Source organism: Rana temporaria, chromosome 4 (assembly GCF_905171775.1).
Source record: "Rana temporaria chromosome 4, aRanTem1.1, whole genome shotgun sequence".
Taxonomy (NCBI): domain Eukaryota; kingdom Metazoa; phylum Chordata; class Amphibia; order Anura; family Ranidae; genus Rana; species Rana temporaria.
The window spans coordinates 337358215-337373381 of record NC_053492.1 but is presented as its reverse complement, the minus strand read 5'-3'; the positions used below and the strand labels follow the sequence as shown (position 1 = coordinate 337373381).

Sequence of the window (15167 nt, the reverse complement as noted above, 5' to 3'; positions counted from 1 at the left end):
AGATAAAAAAAGGAGAGGTGCTCAAGGGAGTAAAGTCTCTAAATGAAGATGGAAGCGGTGAAATAAGTCCTCTTCACAATCCACCAATCACCAGTATACCACCACGTGCAAACAGGAAACCCCTCTTGGGTATGCACTTACCACAAAGATAAGTGAGATACGCCTTCAAAAATCAGCTCATATCCTTCTCTCGTTACTAGAATCTCCACACGCTGTATAAGGGATGGGGTCCACTTTGGCTCATGTAAATAATAACAGAATGCACCACATAGCGTAATACTGTTTATATGTTTAAAACTTTTATTGCTTCCCCCAGTGTCCCCCTCTCAATATATATGTACACAATATAGATAAAATAACAGCAGAAATGCGGGGTGCATGGATGCTCAACAGAGGTGTAGTTTCCGGTACAGCCAGCTGTGAATGGCGAACACTTTCCGGGGATGCCTCCGTGAGACGCAAACCGTCTGTCTGTTAGAGCGATGAGACCACGGCCCTAACGTTTCATCCCTGTCGGACTTCCTCTGAGGAATTGGGGAAGTAAATTCAGGATGGGGACGCGCTTCATTTAAATGAAACACGCCCCCTACTCGCATTTGAATTGCGCGCCATTGCGCCGCGAGAGATAGACTACGCCGCCGTAACTTACGGCGCAAATTCTTTGTGGTTTCGAAGCTTCAAAAAGTAAGTTACAGCGGCGTAGCATATCTCCCATACGCTGCGCCCATGCAATTCTACGAGAATCTGCCCCTAAGTGTTTAGCATCCAAAAAGTGGATTTCAATTTGATATGCAAAATGCATTCAGTCCATTGAGTCTGGAGTATCTTGGTTTGGAGAGTTGAATCGACCCCTCTTCGATGAGCTTTGTCTGGTTCTGTTATTTTCGACTTTGGAGAAATTTTGTGGATAACTGGATGCTGTACATCGCCGAGGGCTGGCTTAAGGTCTTTCGCAGAGATGACATTTTTGTAGAGTGTTCTGTAGTTCATCAGTGGTTCTGCATGAGTGCTTGGTACCTTGATATGTGAAGCGAAGTGAAAAAGGGAATCCCCATTGATATGGGATCTGATGTTGTTGTAGGTTTTGTAATAAGGGTTTCATCGAGCGCCGTTTAGCAACTGTTATTGGGGAAAGGTCAGCAAAGATCTGATATGGGTGGCCTTGGAAGATAAAGGATTCTTTGTTCCTTGCAGCCACCATAAGCTGTTCTTTGGTGCGAAAGAAATGGAATTTTGCAATTATGTCGCAGGGGACCTTCAGATTTGCGTGGTGCTAATGCTCTATGTATTCTGTCTATTTCCAGTCTCTCAATTGGAATTGACGGTGATAACTCTTGAAATAGGGCAGTAATTGTTGATTGTAGATCAATAATAGACTCCGATATACCTCGTATGCGGATGTTTGAACGACGTGCACGATTTTCAAAATCTTCTCAATGAGTTTGCAGCGAGAAATTTTCATCTTTAAGTGTGTCCAATTCAGTTTCATGAGTCATTACATTCGTTTCTATGTCATCTACTCTGTTTTCTAATTCAGCCGTGCGCTGACCTAAGTCACGGATTTCTTTTGTTAATTTCTCAGTAATATGGTCGGAGGTCTGCTTTAATGCTTTTTGTAGCATTTTTTCTATTTGAGTTAAAACATTTGGGTGTAAAGAGCCAGCCTGTCTGTTGTGGCTGGCAGATGGCGCTGTCCTTACAGTCTGTATCATATGGTTCATGAGGTAAATGCTGCTGCTGCCTGACAGCGTGAGGTAAAACTGTGTGAGGAGATTTAGGCATTTTACTGGGGCCTCTAGATGAATTATCGCTTAGGGGTTTCATCTTATTTTTTCCCCGGACAGCTCCATAAACCATCTTAAAACGTTCCCAGGGCACTGAGGAAGACCAGGGTAAGCTTTTGAAATAATTATCCTTCCATTCGGGTGTGTATTCTGGCTGTGAAGTCCTGAGAAAAGGGGAGCCTCAGCAGGACATATCTGTCGCCGTGAGCTCCAAGCATGCCCCTGAAAATTGCATGTCTTACTGAATAGGTCTAATGGCATTTCAAAAACTTTTTTGGGTTGTAAAAAAGGAATTTTTTTTAATGTCTTTAAAAACGATCGTGTGTGGGCTCCAGAGCATTTTTCACGATGTAAAAAAATGGGCATTAAAAATTTAGAACATGCTCTAATTTTTCACAACGTTTTTAACGTTGTAAAAAATGTTCGTGTATGGGCTTTAACGACGTGAAAAAAATGTGCATGCTCAGAAGCAAGTTATGAGACGGGAGCGCTCGTTCTGGTAAAACTAGCGTTCGTAATGGAGATAGCACATTCATCACGCTGTAACAGACTGAAAAGCGTGAATCGTCTTTTACTAACACAAAATCAGCAAAAGCAGCCCCAAGGGTGGCGCCATCCGAATGGAACTTCCCCTTTATAGTGCCGTTGTACGTATTGTACGTCACTGCGCTTTGCTAGAGCATTTTTTTCACGATCGTGTGTAGGCAAGGCCTTTATAACGATCGGGTTGAAAAAAAACTTTGTTTTTTCTAGACCATTAAAAATTTCATTTTTTACAACCCGAAAAACGGTCGGGTGTACGCGGCATTACTTTCAAATAATTATGCAACTGAACAATTGATATTTTCTAGTATACTGGATAATTTCCAGAGCTGATGCTACATACAGTATGTCCACCAGTTATTTAGTTATTGATCATTTGTCATGCATACACAATTTGATGTTTACAAGACAATGCTGTATTAGTTTTGCAGGTTGTAGGCTAGATTGACATTATAAAGTGTCAAGAATGTGCACAAAGTCACATGCGTTCCTCACACATTAGAGAAAGGAGCTGCTGCTTAGAAGATGCGCTGGGGTGCCATAAATTCATAATGGCATCCCCATGCATCGGCAAAACACCATGGTATGGTCTTCCACCATACACTGCAGTATGCAGTTCTGTGCTGCACAATTTTAAAAGGGTCGTGGTCTTCTTTCTCCAAATTTATACGGGTAGTGCAGCCCATTGAAATGAATAGAGCGGTGTTCTGAATGAAGCCTTATTTTTGTTAGAGAAATTACTTTTCTTCCAAATTATTTTTCCCAGCTTTGTTCAATTTCATTTACAAAGTTGCATCAGCAGTAGCACTGTTATTGCTTGTCTAACAGACAGGAAATTGATAACTGATTTCCTGAGCACCTTGCTTGTATGTATACTTCCTCTATATATTACATATCAGATATACCATATTATGCAGACATAGATACAGCCAAGCTATTTTTCAAATGTACAACCTCACTAGTGCCAGCTTATTCCAAAGAATAGTGCATACATTTATTCATGTTTTAGGATGCGGTTTTCCAGTTAGTATAGCATATTCACCTTTGAAGTCACAGTCATAAATCACAGCCTTTTCTAAAATCATAGACTTCAAAACCTGTACAGTATAACGATATTGGTTGCGCTAATGAATAATGATCAGGCAACTGTTATGACATAATATATTGCAGATCCCTTCATAGAAAAGCTGTTAGAGTGTATGACTTCCTGTTTAATTATTGTTACAACTTAAATGTGTATAATTATGTCACAGAATTGATGTTCGCTGTTTTATTTCTTCTAACTTGCTGTGTCATTTGTGTGTGACCTTGTCATACCCTGGCTTGATCAGGGAAGGGCACATTCTGTGGGGAGTAGATCATTACTGTAATTGATTAGCCTGTACATTATTCATTCACTTAGTAGGTATAAATATCTCTCTACTTCTTGATTTAGTGATTTACAGGAGAGAAGAAAAGAAGTGAGGAGAGAGAGACAGAGATAGAGGGAGAGACAGCGAGAGAGACACAGAGAGAGGGAGAGAGAGAGAGGGAGAGAGAGAGAGAGAGAGAGAGAGAGAGAGACACACACACAGACACACACAGAGAGACGGATAGAGAGACAGAGAGAGAGAGAGGTGGGAGAGGGAGGGAGAGAGAGAGGGGGTGGGAAGTGAAGGAAGCAGAGAGGGAGTAGAGAGAGAGAAAACAGCAAGGGAAGCACAGAGGCGAAAGATGATGCAGTCGGAAAGGACAGTCGGAAGGAGGCAACTGAAGGAGGGAATATAGAGTTTATGTCTGCATCACAAAGCTGCTGCTTCATGTAGTCTGTTCACAAGCAGCCGGTAAGGTTGCAGTATACACAAAAGGCTGAGTTGGCTGTAGGTTAAATCCTTTTCACAGCATCTTGGCTGTTCATTTTGTGACTGGAGGCAGCCTGAAGGCACACACGGAAGATGACATTTTGGTTTAGGATATGGAAAAAAAGCATCTAGGGTGTTGTGGAGGTTGCAGATCACAGAAGGGGTGGCTTAATGGCTGGAGAAGCACAAACAGAAGTGAGAGGAGGGGGGTGCATTGCCTGAATCAAAGCAGCATCATGCCAGCCAGTGTTGCCTTGGTGTGATGCTGCACAAAGACATGGAGACAAGGGGCTTGGTCACTGCTGTTAGCTTGGCTCTGAGCCTTTTATCCTTGATTCTTCTGGTTACAGCTATATTTACAGACCACTGGTATGAGACGGACACTCGAAAACACAAGGAGATCTGTGACAGCCAGGGCAATTCAGACCCTACAGACCAAAAGAACAGACTGATGCCCCTTTATCAGCTGCCCTTCCGTGGGGACTCTTCCAAGAACCGCAAGATGGGTCTTTTGTCTCCAGCTCCTGCTGGAGGGGTCAGAGAGCCGGAGGATCTACTGGAAAATTGGAGGTCTCTATTGGGACTAGGGGTATTGGAATCAGATTGCGGGCGCCCCCTTTTCTCTACCTACTCCGGGCTGTGGAGGAAATGCTACCTTATGGGAATTGACAAAGACATTGACAACCTCATCCTTAAAGGTAAGCAAAAGCAAACAAGGTGTCAGTAGATGCTCTGTGCACATGTGACTTTCCCAGGACATCCACAGACATGGCTGATGATATCGGAGATGCTGAAAACCAACATAGAACGGTTATATGATTTCAACAAAACATTATCTGGAGGGTTACCGCTATATAAATTGAATTCACAAATATTTGAACAACCAAAAATATTTTTTTATACACTTTGTTAAGTCATGTAAGCTAACATTGTATCAAAGTTTCCCAAGATCATCTCTTAATTACATAGTTAGACATTATTTGTGTATTGACATCTTTAGGTATTTTAATGGATCCCCACCTTTAACCTTTGGTTCAGAAATTCTCAGTGGAATAATGCCTAATAATTATAGTTTTCTTGAAACTTTACCTTCTTACAGAAGGACCCTAGTGTTGGATTTTTCCATGTTTAGGTTGAATTAGACACTAAAACTATTTTACTCTATATTTGTACATATAGCATGTCAGAAGAATATACAGTATGTTAAATGTTTTCATTTTTGGAACAACCAAAATAGGTCCTTTTACTATTCATGTCTTCTACATTGGCAATTCAGTAATTCATTTTTCCTATATCAAGAACTCTGGGATACTTGCATTGTTATAGGGAGACAATGTGGAATGTACTGTATAGATCAACAGCACACACTCAATATATTAAAACTGATGCTAATGAGCTTATAGGCCCAGATTCAAAAAGAATGGCGTAACTTTCGGCGGGCGTAGCGCATCTCATATACGCTACGCCCCCGTAACTTAGAGAGGCGAGTACCGTATTCAGAAAGAACTTGCGCCCTAAGTTACGGCGGCGTAGCGTAAATGGGCCGGCGTAAGTCCGCCTAATTCAAATTATCAAGGCAGTGGGCGTGTTGTATTACAATGAGCCGTGACCCCATGTAAATGAGGGGCCGAACGAACGGCGCATGCACCGTCCGTGGACGTAAACCAGTGCGGATGCTCAAAATCACGTCGGATAGAATGCCTAAATAACGTCGAACACTGCCTACGACGTAAACGTAACTTACGCACAGCCCTATTCACGTACGACTTATGTAAACGACGTAAATTTCAATGGTCATTCCGACGTCCATACCTTAACATGACTTATCCCTGCTTTATGAGGGGTAAAGTTACGCCGGTCGTACGCCTTACGTAAACGGCGTATATTAATACGCCAGGCGCAAGTACGTTCGTGAATCGGCGTATCTAGGTCATTTGCATATTTATAATGGGAACGCCTAATGCGTCCAGCGTAACTATGCGCCCACGATACGTCGGCGTAGGCAAGTTACGTCGGACGGCTAAAGCCATGTTTTTGGACGTATCTCGCTTTGTGAATCAGCGCAAAGATACGACGGCGCACATTTGAAATTACGGCGGCGTATCTGGAGATACGCCGACGTGAATGCTTTCTGAATCTGGCCCATAGTGTGTAGCTACAACAGCTGATCACTTTAACTTGTGTGTGATGCAGTGACTGGAACTACTTTGAAATCAACTTAACTTTGAATTGTTTCTGTTTTTTAAAAGGCTTCTTTGGTTGTATGAGCTAAATGTGTATGTTGACCATTTGCATACATTAAAACTTGATTTAAATCATTTATAGCAATATGTTTGTAAATTGTTACCAAATCCCTGAGTCTCCTGCTTGACAAAAATTGTGTCTCTAGTTCAGTTAAAACACATTACTGGCAGTGGTGACCATTTAGATCAACCCAAATAGAGTAGAAACAGGAGTCATTGATATTGTATTTTCATAATAACCTATGTACACATTATATTTATTGTTACTAGAACAACCTATGGTTCCATTCTATTTTATGGTAAAATTAGTGGCATGCAGCTATTTTAAAACCACTTAACAGAGGGTACATAATTGTTGCCTAGCTACATATCATACATGTATTCACCAGCCATCTGCAATTTACAGTGTATGTAATGCTAGTGCTTGGCTAGTTCCTGTGCTGATGCCAATAAATTCTCATTGTATGTGTAAGTTGCACAGAATCTATGTTTGACACAGAACTTGAGTTAATGGTGTAGTATGTCCTGCATGCTAGTCTAAAGCTGGCACCCTTGGGAAATGGAGCAATAATTATGATAAGTAAAATAAACTGGATTAAAGGATAGAATGCAATAATGTATTGCTTGGTTATTAAAACAGGAAAAAATGATGACACTTGCTTGGTAATAAATGTGTGTTGAATTCTTGTGTTGATGATTGCTAGAATTATGTGGCACATGCTGCTAAAAATATATCTTGCCAGAAGAGAAATGACCTGCATACCCCTTTACACAATTAAATCTCCATTGTGTCACATCAGTGTAATTTACTCTTCATTAATGCCTGGCAGGGCTACCAGGTTCCTTAAATGATGTTTAACCTTTTCCAGTAGTTACCCGCTTTACAATATACAGTTGTGTCCGTAGAGTATCCATTTGTGTAGCAATATTTATAAAACCTCCTTTGCAGTTCTAATTCATATACATGTACAAAGAAGCAGAACTGTCCATTGCTATGCATTTGTGTTAAGTAAAGACTCTCGCGCCTCCATGTGAACTAAAAATATATGTGATAGACAACTGCAGCTCAATCTAAAGTGCAAACAAATGTACCAAAGTGAATAGAATAAATATATGTGATGAGCACAACAGTCTGCATAAAATTACAAAAAAGTAAAATCACACTGTGTGAAATCGCAATGATCCAAAGGCCAATAATCTGAAAAGTGCAATAATGCAAAATAATAAAGTTCAAAAGTGCATGTAAAAATAATAATTCTTAGAGCCCATTCACACAGGTCCGACTTTGGATCCGACTTCATGTCGCCCCAGGTCGCCCCTATTTGCCTCAAGTCACGCTGCATAAAGAAATCAATGTAAGTGAATGGAGCCGTCTTAATGCACACTACTGCAGTCGCTCCCACTTGAAAAAAGGTTCCTGTACTACTTCATTCCGACATGTAGGCGACTTGTACCCATTGATTTCAATGGAAGTCGCCTCCAAGTTGGATCCCCATTCACAGTGAGGCAACTTTACAGGAAGTCCCCCCAGTGTGAACCTGTTCTAAGGCAAACACCTCCATCCCACAGGGGAACTCCACGCTAAAAAAACGGCATAGGTTCCCCTCCAGGAGCATACCAGGCCCTTAGGTCTGGTATAGATTTCAAGGGGAACCCCCTACACCGGAAAAATGGCATGGGGGTCCCCCCAAATCCATACCAGACCCTTACCCAAGCACGCAGCCGGCCGGTCAGGAAAAGGGGTGGGAACGAGCGAGCGGCCCCCCTCCTGAACTGTACCAGACAGCATGCCCTCAACATGGGTGGGTGGGTGCTTTGGTGCAGGAGGGCACCCTGCGGCCTCCCCTACCCCAAAGCAACTTGTCCCCATGTTGGGCCTCTTATCGAAATCTGGGAGCCCCCTCTAATAAGGGGGCCCCCAGATCCCAGTCCCCCACCCTATGTGAATGAGTATGGGGTACATGGTACCCCTACCCATTCACCTGGGGCGTAAAAAGTGTCAAGAATAAAAACACACTAGACAGGTTTTTAAAGTAATTTATTAGGCAGCTCCGGGGGTGTTCTTTCTGACTTTGGGGGTCTTCCGACTTCTCTGCTTCTTTCTTCCTTCTGCCGGGCACCTCCGCTATCTTCTTCCAGCTCTTTTACCAGCGGGGGCCCTGTCTTCTGCGTTGCCTTCTTCCCTTCTTCGAAGTTGACTCGAATTTCCCTCCAGCTGTAATGCCGGGTGTGCGGTGCACAACAATTTATATAGACCTCTTATGACATCACAGTCCCAGCATGCTCCAGGTGGTGACGACATAAGGGGGCGAGGTAATTATGTCGTCACCACCCGGAGCATGCTGGGACTGTGACATCATAAGAAGACCTAAGGGCCTGGTATGCTCTTGGAGGGGAAACCCATGCCGGTTAATTAGTTAAAATTTGGCATTAAGTTCCCCCTCCTGGAGGCAAATTCAGGTCGTGTTGTAAGTCGCGCTGAAGTCACCCCAAAATGCGCTGTGATTCATACTCAAGTCGTATCCAAGTTGCCTCCCAAAGTCACGCTGGAAGTCGTGTTGACCCTGTGTGAATGGGCTCTAGTAATAAGACTGTGTCTTCGTGTTAGTGAACACACAATTTTCTTATGAACCTTCTGTAAGGCCTCGGACACACGGACGGACTGTCCTCTGAAAACGGTCCGCCGGACCGTTTTCAGCGGACATGTCCGCCCGGAGATTTCTGTCTGATGGTTGTACACACCATCAAACAGAAATCCGAGCGGACACGATACGCGGTGACGTGGCCGCGCCGTCGTTGCGACGATGACGCGGCGACGTGCGCAGCCCTGGAAGTTCAATGCTTCCACGCATGCGTCGAATCACTTCGACGCATGCGAGGGCTTTCGGCCGATTGGACATGTCCGGTGAGTCTGTACAGATGACCGAACATGTCCGACGGACAGGCTTCCAGCGGACATGTTTCTTAGCATGCTAAGAAACATTTGTCCGCTGGAAACCTGTCCGATCCGCCGGAAAATTGTCCGGTCGGACGTACAGTAGACTGAACATGTCCGCTGAAACTGGTCAGCGGACCAGTTTCAGCGGACATGTTCGGTCGTGTGTACGGGGCCTTAGAGGGTTCTCCAAATGTTAATGCTCTCAGAGCACTTACCTCCTTCCTAATAGAATACACCTTTGAATCTCTTGGCTTTCTCCAGTGTCCAGTCCTGGCCGTGTACTACTTCCAGCAGTCCCACTCAGTGTGCCAAAAACAGGGTCCTGGAGGAAATATAGGTATTCGTAAGATTCCGTAGGTAGGTGTGTCACCACGAGGGTACAAGCATAGAAAGATAGCCTCCTATAGCGTAATAAAGTTTTAAAAGGTGAAGGTTTATTCAAATAGTAATGCTCTTACATAGAAGCAAAGGATCGTATACAAAAAATAATTACGTTCGCGTTCCAAGTCACTTCCGTCCTTTCGGGTATATCCGGCCCTTACATGTTACGTCACATCACATCAGAGGTGTCAGATTGGCTATCTGCTCTTTCATTTATACAGAAAAAACGAAAGTGGTTCAGCGGCCATTTTGTCGGAGTACATGTCTCCGCTACATCGGCGGCCATTTTCTTGGTTAGCTAACCTGTGACAAGTAAAGGTGCTTAGGGGGAATGTGTTTAGCAGCCATTTTCTTGAAGTTCAGGCATAAACACATACCTCCGAGGCAGCCATATCGCTAACTGGACATCTCAATAAGCACTCTTGCATGATACAAATACATAGCTAAAATTAAACATCTATCGAATGATTGCAATGAATATTATATATAAAAATATATAAATATGATAAAATAAATATTAAAGTATATAATAAAACTAATTAAAAATTACTTAAAAAAAAAAAAAAAAAAAACAGTTAAGATCAAATTCTACGTTCAATCCATCAGGTACCAATGTCTGTAAACTTTTAGCTGTATTCAGAAAGACTTACTACGGCGTATCAGTAGATATGCAGTCGTAAGTCCGAATGCGCGCCGTCGTATCTTTGCGCGCATTCTTAAAATGAGATACGCCTCACTGTTGCTAAGATACGACCGACATAAGTCTCCTACGCCGTCGTATATTATGTGCATATTTACGCTGGCTGCTAGGGGCGTGTACGTGGATTTACGTGTTGAATATGTAAATGAGCAACATACGTACGCCCGTCGCAGTAAGCTACACTGTTTACGTTAGACATACGCCGGCGTAAAGATAAACCACCAAAAAGATGGCACAGCCCATGCAAGGTATGGACGAGGGAACAGCCGTCGTATTTTACATTGTTTGCGTAAGCGTACGTGAATGGGGCTGGGCGTAGGTTACGTTCACGTCGAAAGCATTGAGCCGACGTCATTTAGTAGGGCCCATTTGTGCTACGCCAACGTAACTTACAGAGCAAGTGCTTTGTGAATACTGTACTTGTCTCTCTATGTTACGTCGGCGTAGCGCATTTGAGATGCGCTACGCCGGCTTAAACATACGCCGCTCTACCTGAATCCGGCTATATGAATCCATCTGGATTCTTTCTGACTTATCGATCTAATCATATGTGCCCCTCTCCATGGTTTCTTATACCTCTCTATTGCCCAGAAGGATAAATGTGTAGGGTCTTTATTGTGAAATTGGGCAAATTTTTTTCTGAAACCGATCTCCCTTCATAACTTAAAACTGGTAATTTTAAAGGTTGCAGACTGCAACCTTTAAAATGTTCAGTTAAGTTATTAAGGAAGATCAGTTTCAGTCTTTTTGAATGCATAATTTCTCAGAACTCCATAGACATGGACAAGACATTCTTAGTAAATCAAGTTTCATGCATTTTTGATGCTCAGGGAGCCAACAGAGATGAAGGCCATAATACTAATGTTATCCACTAGAGGGAATAACAAATCATCATCATTTTTAGATTATTATTGCAAGAAAAATATATTTTTCTTTCCAATATTCAGATCTATAAAAAAGACAAATATTACAACAAAATAAAACTCACCTTCTGGATCGAGCAAGCACCGCCTCTTCGGTTGAGAACCACCTTCACTGCTTTTGTCAACCAGGGATGTGAAAGAATCTCTGCAAAATGTATGAGTAATAATAATAATAATAATAATAATAATAATAATAATAATAATAAAAAAAATAATAATAAAAGCAACAACATGATTACTGCTGGAACTGCTCGATGCTCCCCTTGAAATGGACTGAATCTATGTCCTTCTTGAGTTTGGCATAGAGGAGGTCCACATGCAGCATGATGTTGTGGAAAAAGAGTCTGAACAAATGTAAAATCCTGATCCTCCAACAGCATGGCAAAGGCTACTGCCTCTCTGACGGTAATAGGGTCCAAGTCACCTGAGTCTCACATAGTTTCAAACACTGTATTGACGGTACGGCTGTGAAAGTTCTATCTTACACTGCTTGATGTTGGTAGTCTATGGGCAACTACTTTATCAAGAACATCCATGCGCTTGGGTGATCTTGCAAAAAAGCTGGCAAATCCTCCAAGTGTAGAAAAAAAAACTCTCACTTTGGGTATTTGAGAAGTGGCCTGTTGCATTATTAGGTTCAGCTGATGTGCATAGCAATGGATGTATTGGGCATTTGGGTACACATCTTGAATCTTCCTTTGCACACCTGCAGAGGCACCCCTCATCCTGCTGGCTCCATCATACGTAGGGATGAGCTTTATGTTTGGGTCAAACATGAGTTCGACTCAAACATTGGCTGTTCACCCATTCGCAAAACAGCAAACAATTTGGGGTGTCCGTGGCAAATTCGAAAAACCCTTTAAAAGTCTATGGGAGAAATCTAAAGTGCTAATTTTAAAGGTTAATATGCAAGTTATTGTCATAAAAAGTGTTTGGGGACCTGGGTCCTGCCCCAGGGAACATGTATCAATGCAAAAAAAGTTTTAAAAACTGAAGTTTTTTTTCGGGAGCAGTGATTTTCATAATGCTTAAAGTGAAACAATAAAAGTGAAATATTCCTTTAAAATTCGTACCTGGGGGTGTCTATAGTATGCCTGTAACAGTCTCTGCACAAAGCTACTCGTGGCTATAAAGAATTGTCAGGTCCCGGCAATACAGATAAAAGTCATTGAAAAATTAAAAATAAAATACGTGGGGGTCCCCCCAAATTCTATTACCAGGCCCTTCAGGTCTGGTATGGATTTTAAGGGGAACTCTGCTCCCAAATAAAAAAAATTGCGTGAAGTTCCCCCCCAAAAATCCACACCAGACCCTTATCCGAGCACGCAACCTGGCAGGCCGCAGGAAAAAAGGGGGGACGACGAGAGAGTGCCCTTTCCCTCCTGAACCATACCATGCCACATGCCCTCAACATGGGAAGGATGTCCCCATGTTGATGGGGACAAGGGCCTCATCCCCACAACCCTTGCCCGGTGGATGTGGGGGTCTGCGGGGGGGCTTATCAGAATCTGGAAGCCCCCTTTAACAAAGGGGACCCCCAGATACCCCTACCATTTCACAAAAAGTGTCAAAATGTAAAAAAAAAAAAAAAGAAAACACACACACACACACCACGCACACCACCAAACTCCAGCGCTGTAATCCTTCTACGATCCCGGTTCCGGACCCACCACTACAAACGATACCACTCTCAGTTATAAAATAGCTGTCAGACAGATCGCGCGTCATTTGGCCGGGAGCCTCCGGGGGAGGCAGTATCGTTCGTAGCGGCGTTACGGGACCGAGATTATAGAATGATTACGGTGCTGGAGTTATTTTTTTATTTTTTTATTAAAAGGACTTGTCCCAACTTGGTGTGTGTGTTTTTTTTACATTTTGGACACTTTCTTTTGTGAAATGGTAGGGGTACAATGTACCCTGTTACCAATTCACATAGGGGGGCCGGAATCTGGGGTTTCCCTTTGTTAAAGGGGGCTTTCAGATTCCGATAAGCCCCCCGCCCGCAGACCCCCACAACCACCAGACAAGGGTTGTGAGGATGAGGCACCATCAACATGGGGACATCCTCCCCATGTTGAGGGCATGTGGCCTGGTATGGTTCAAGAAGGGGGGCGCTCTCTCGTCCCCCCTCTTTTCCTGCGGCCTGCCAGGTTGCGTGGTCGGATAAGGGTCTGGTATGGATTTTTGAGGGAACCCCACACCATTTTTTTTTAAATTGGCACAGGGTTCCCCTTAATATCCTTAACCGACACCCGAGGGGCCTGGAAATGGAATTTGGGGGGACCCCCACGCATTTATTTTTATCTTTCAATGACTTTTATCGGGACCCGACCAATCATTATAGCCGCAAGTAGTTTTAAATGACTTTTTTTTACTTTAGAAATGTAATTTTGTGCAGAGACTGTTATAAACACGGGAAACGTGCTACTTTGCAGGCATACAATAGACACCCCCCCCCCAGGTACGAAATTTAAAGGAATATTTCAGTTTTGTTGTTTCACTTTAAGCATTATTAAAATCGGTCCCCAAACACTTTTTATGACAATAACTTGCATATTAACCTTTAAAATTAACACTTTTGCTTTTTCATATTTGTTTCCCATAGACTAACGGTGTTCGAACAAATTTTTTGCCTGTTCGCATGTTCTGCTGTGAACCGAACCAGGGGATGTTTGGCTCATCCCTAATCATACGCTTGGGAGATTAGTTTATGCTTCTGATCCTCTGGAAGGATGACAGCAATGCGCTCTTGTAGTGCTGTAGAGATGGAATCTACTGTGATAAAATGCAGAGGAATATACTCAAAAAAACTCTTCAGTACGTTGTTTTTGGCATCAATGTAGCGCAGTACAAGCACAAGTTGGCAATGAGTGGCAATATTACTGCTTTCGTCGGCCTGGATTCAGATTCAATTGCTGCTCCGTGCTTCTTGCATAATGTGCTCCTTCACAACAGACAATATATAGTCCAACAGCTCGTTCTGAACAGATTTTGAAGTTCCCTTAGGCCCTGTACACATGACCGGATTTGTCTGCTGGGATTTATCCGCGGATCAGTTCCAGCAGACAAATCCGGTCGTGTGTACGGCCTAGCGGACATTTTTCGGCGGACATTTGTCCAGCCGACCGGTTTTCAAGCGGATAAAAATTTCTTAGCATGCTAAGAAATCTATCTGCTGGAAACCTGTCCGTCGGACGTGTTCGCTCGTCTGTACAGACTCACCGGACACGTCCGACCGTCCGCCATCCCTCGCATGCGTCGTACTGATTCGACGCATGCGTGGAAGCTTTGAACTTCCAGGGCCGCCCACGTCGCCGCGTCATCGTCGCGGTGACGGCGCGGCCACGCCCCGCGTATTGTTTACGAGCGGATTTCTGTCTGATGGTGTGTACAACCATCAGACAGAAATCTCCGGGCGGACATGTCCGCTGAAAACGGTCCGTGCTCTTTCAAAACTCCATCAAGAGGAGCAACAAAATCGACTAAGCCACTGAATATCCTGGGATTCTCCAATCTCTCGCTCTCGTCATGGCCACACAAAGCCAGTTCAAAATGCACCACAAAATTTTACACAATCTATTATTCTAGACAGGATTTGTCAATTTTTTGTGACCTCTTCATTGTGCCTTCCAATTCCAATTATGTAGCTTGCATATAGCTGTTCAACAATGCTACGCTTCCCAAAAAACTGGAGCTTCAAAGCGTTGTCAAGATGGCTTCGGGTACTTTAATGCCGCTTGCACTTTTCACTGAGATGCTTTAAGTCGGGAACCCCTGTTTTTGTCCACTTGTCAGTGCCAAGACTTTCAAATAG

General features: G+C 43.2%; 1 protein-coding gene across 1 annotated transcript in view; it reads left to right on the top strand.

Annotated features, from left to right (window-relative positions):
- Window positions 1-3964: 3964 nt before the first annotated feature.
- TMEM178A (transmembrane protein 178A) overlaps window positions 3965-15167 on the top strand; it is a 464669-nt gene continuing 453466 nt past the window's right edge. The window contains exon 1 of the mRNA XM_040350749.1: window positions 3965-4866. Within this exon, the coding sequence (XP_040206683.1) occupies window positions 4431-4866 (436 nt within the window). The 5' untranslated portion in view covers window positions 3965-4430. The remainder of the gene's footprint in view (window positions 4867-15167) is intronic.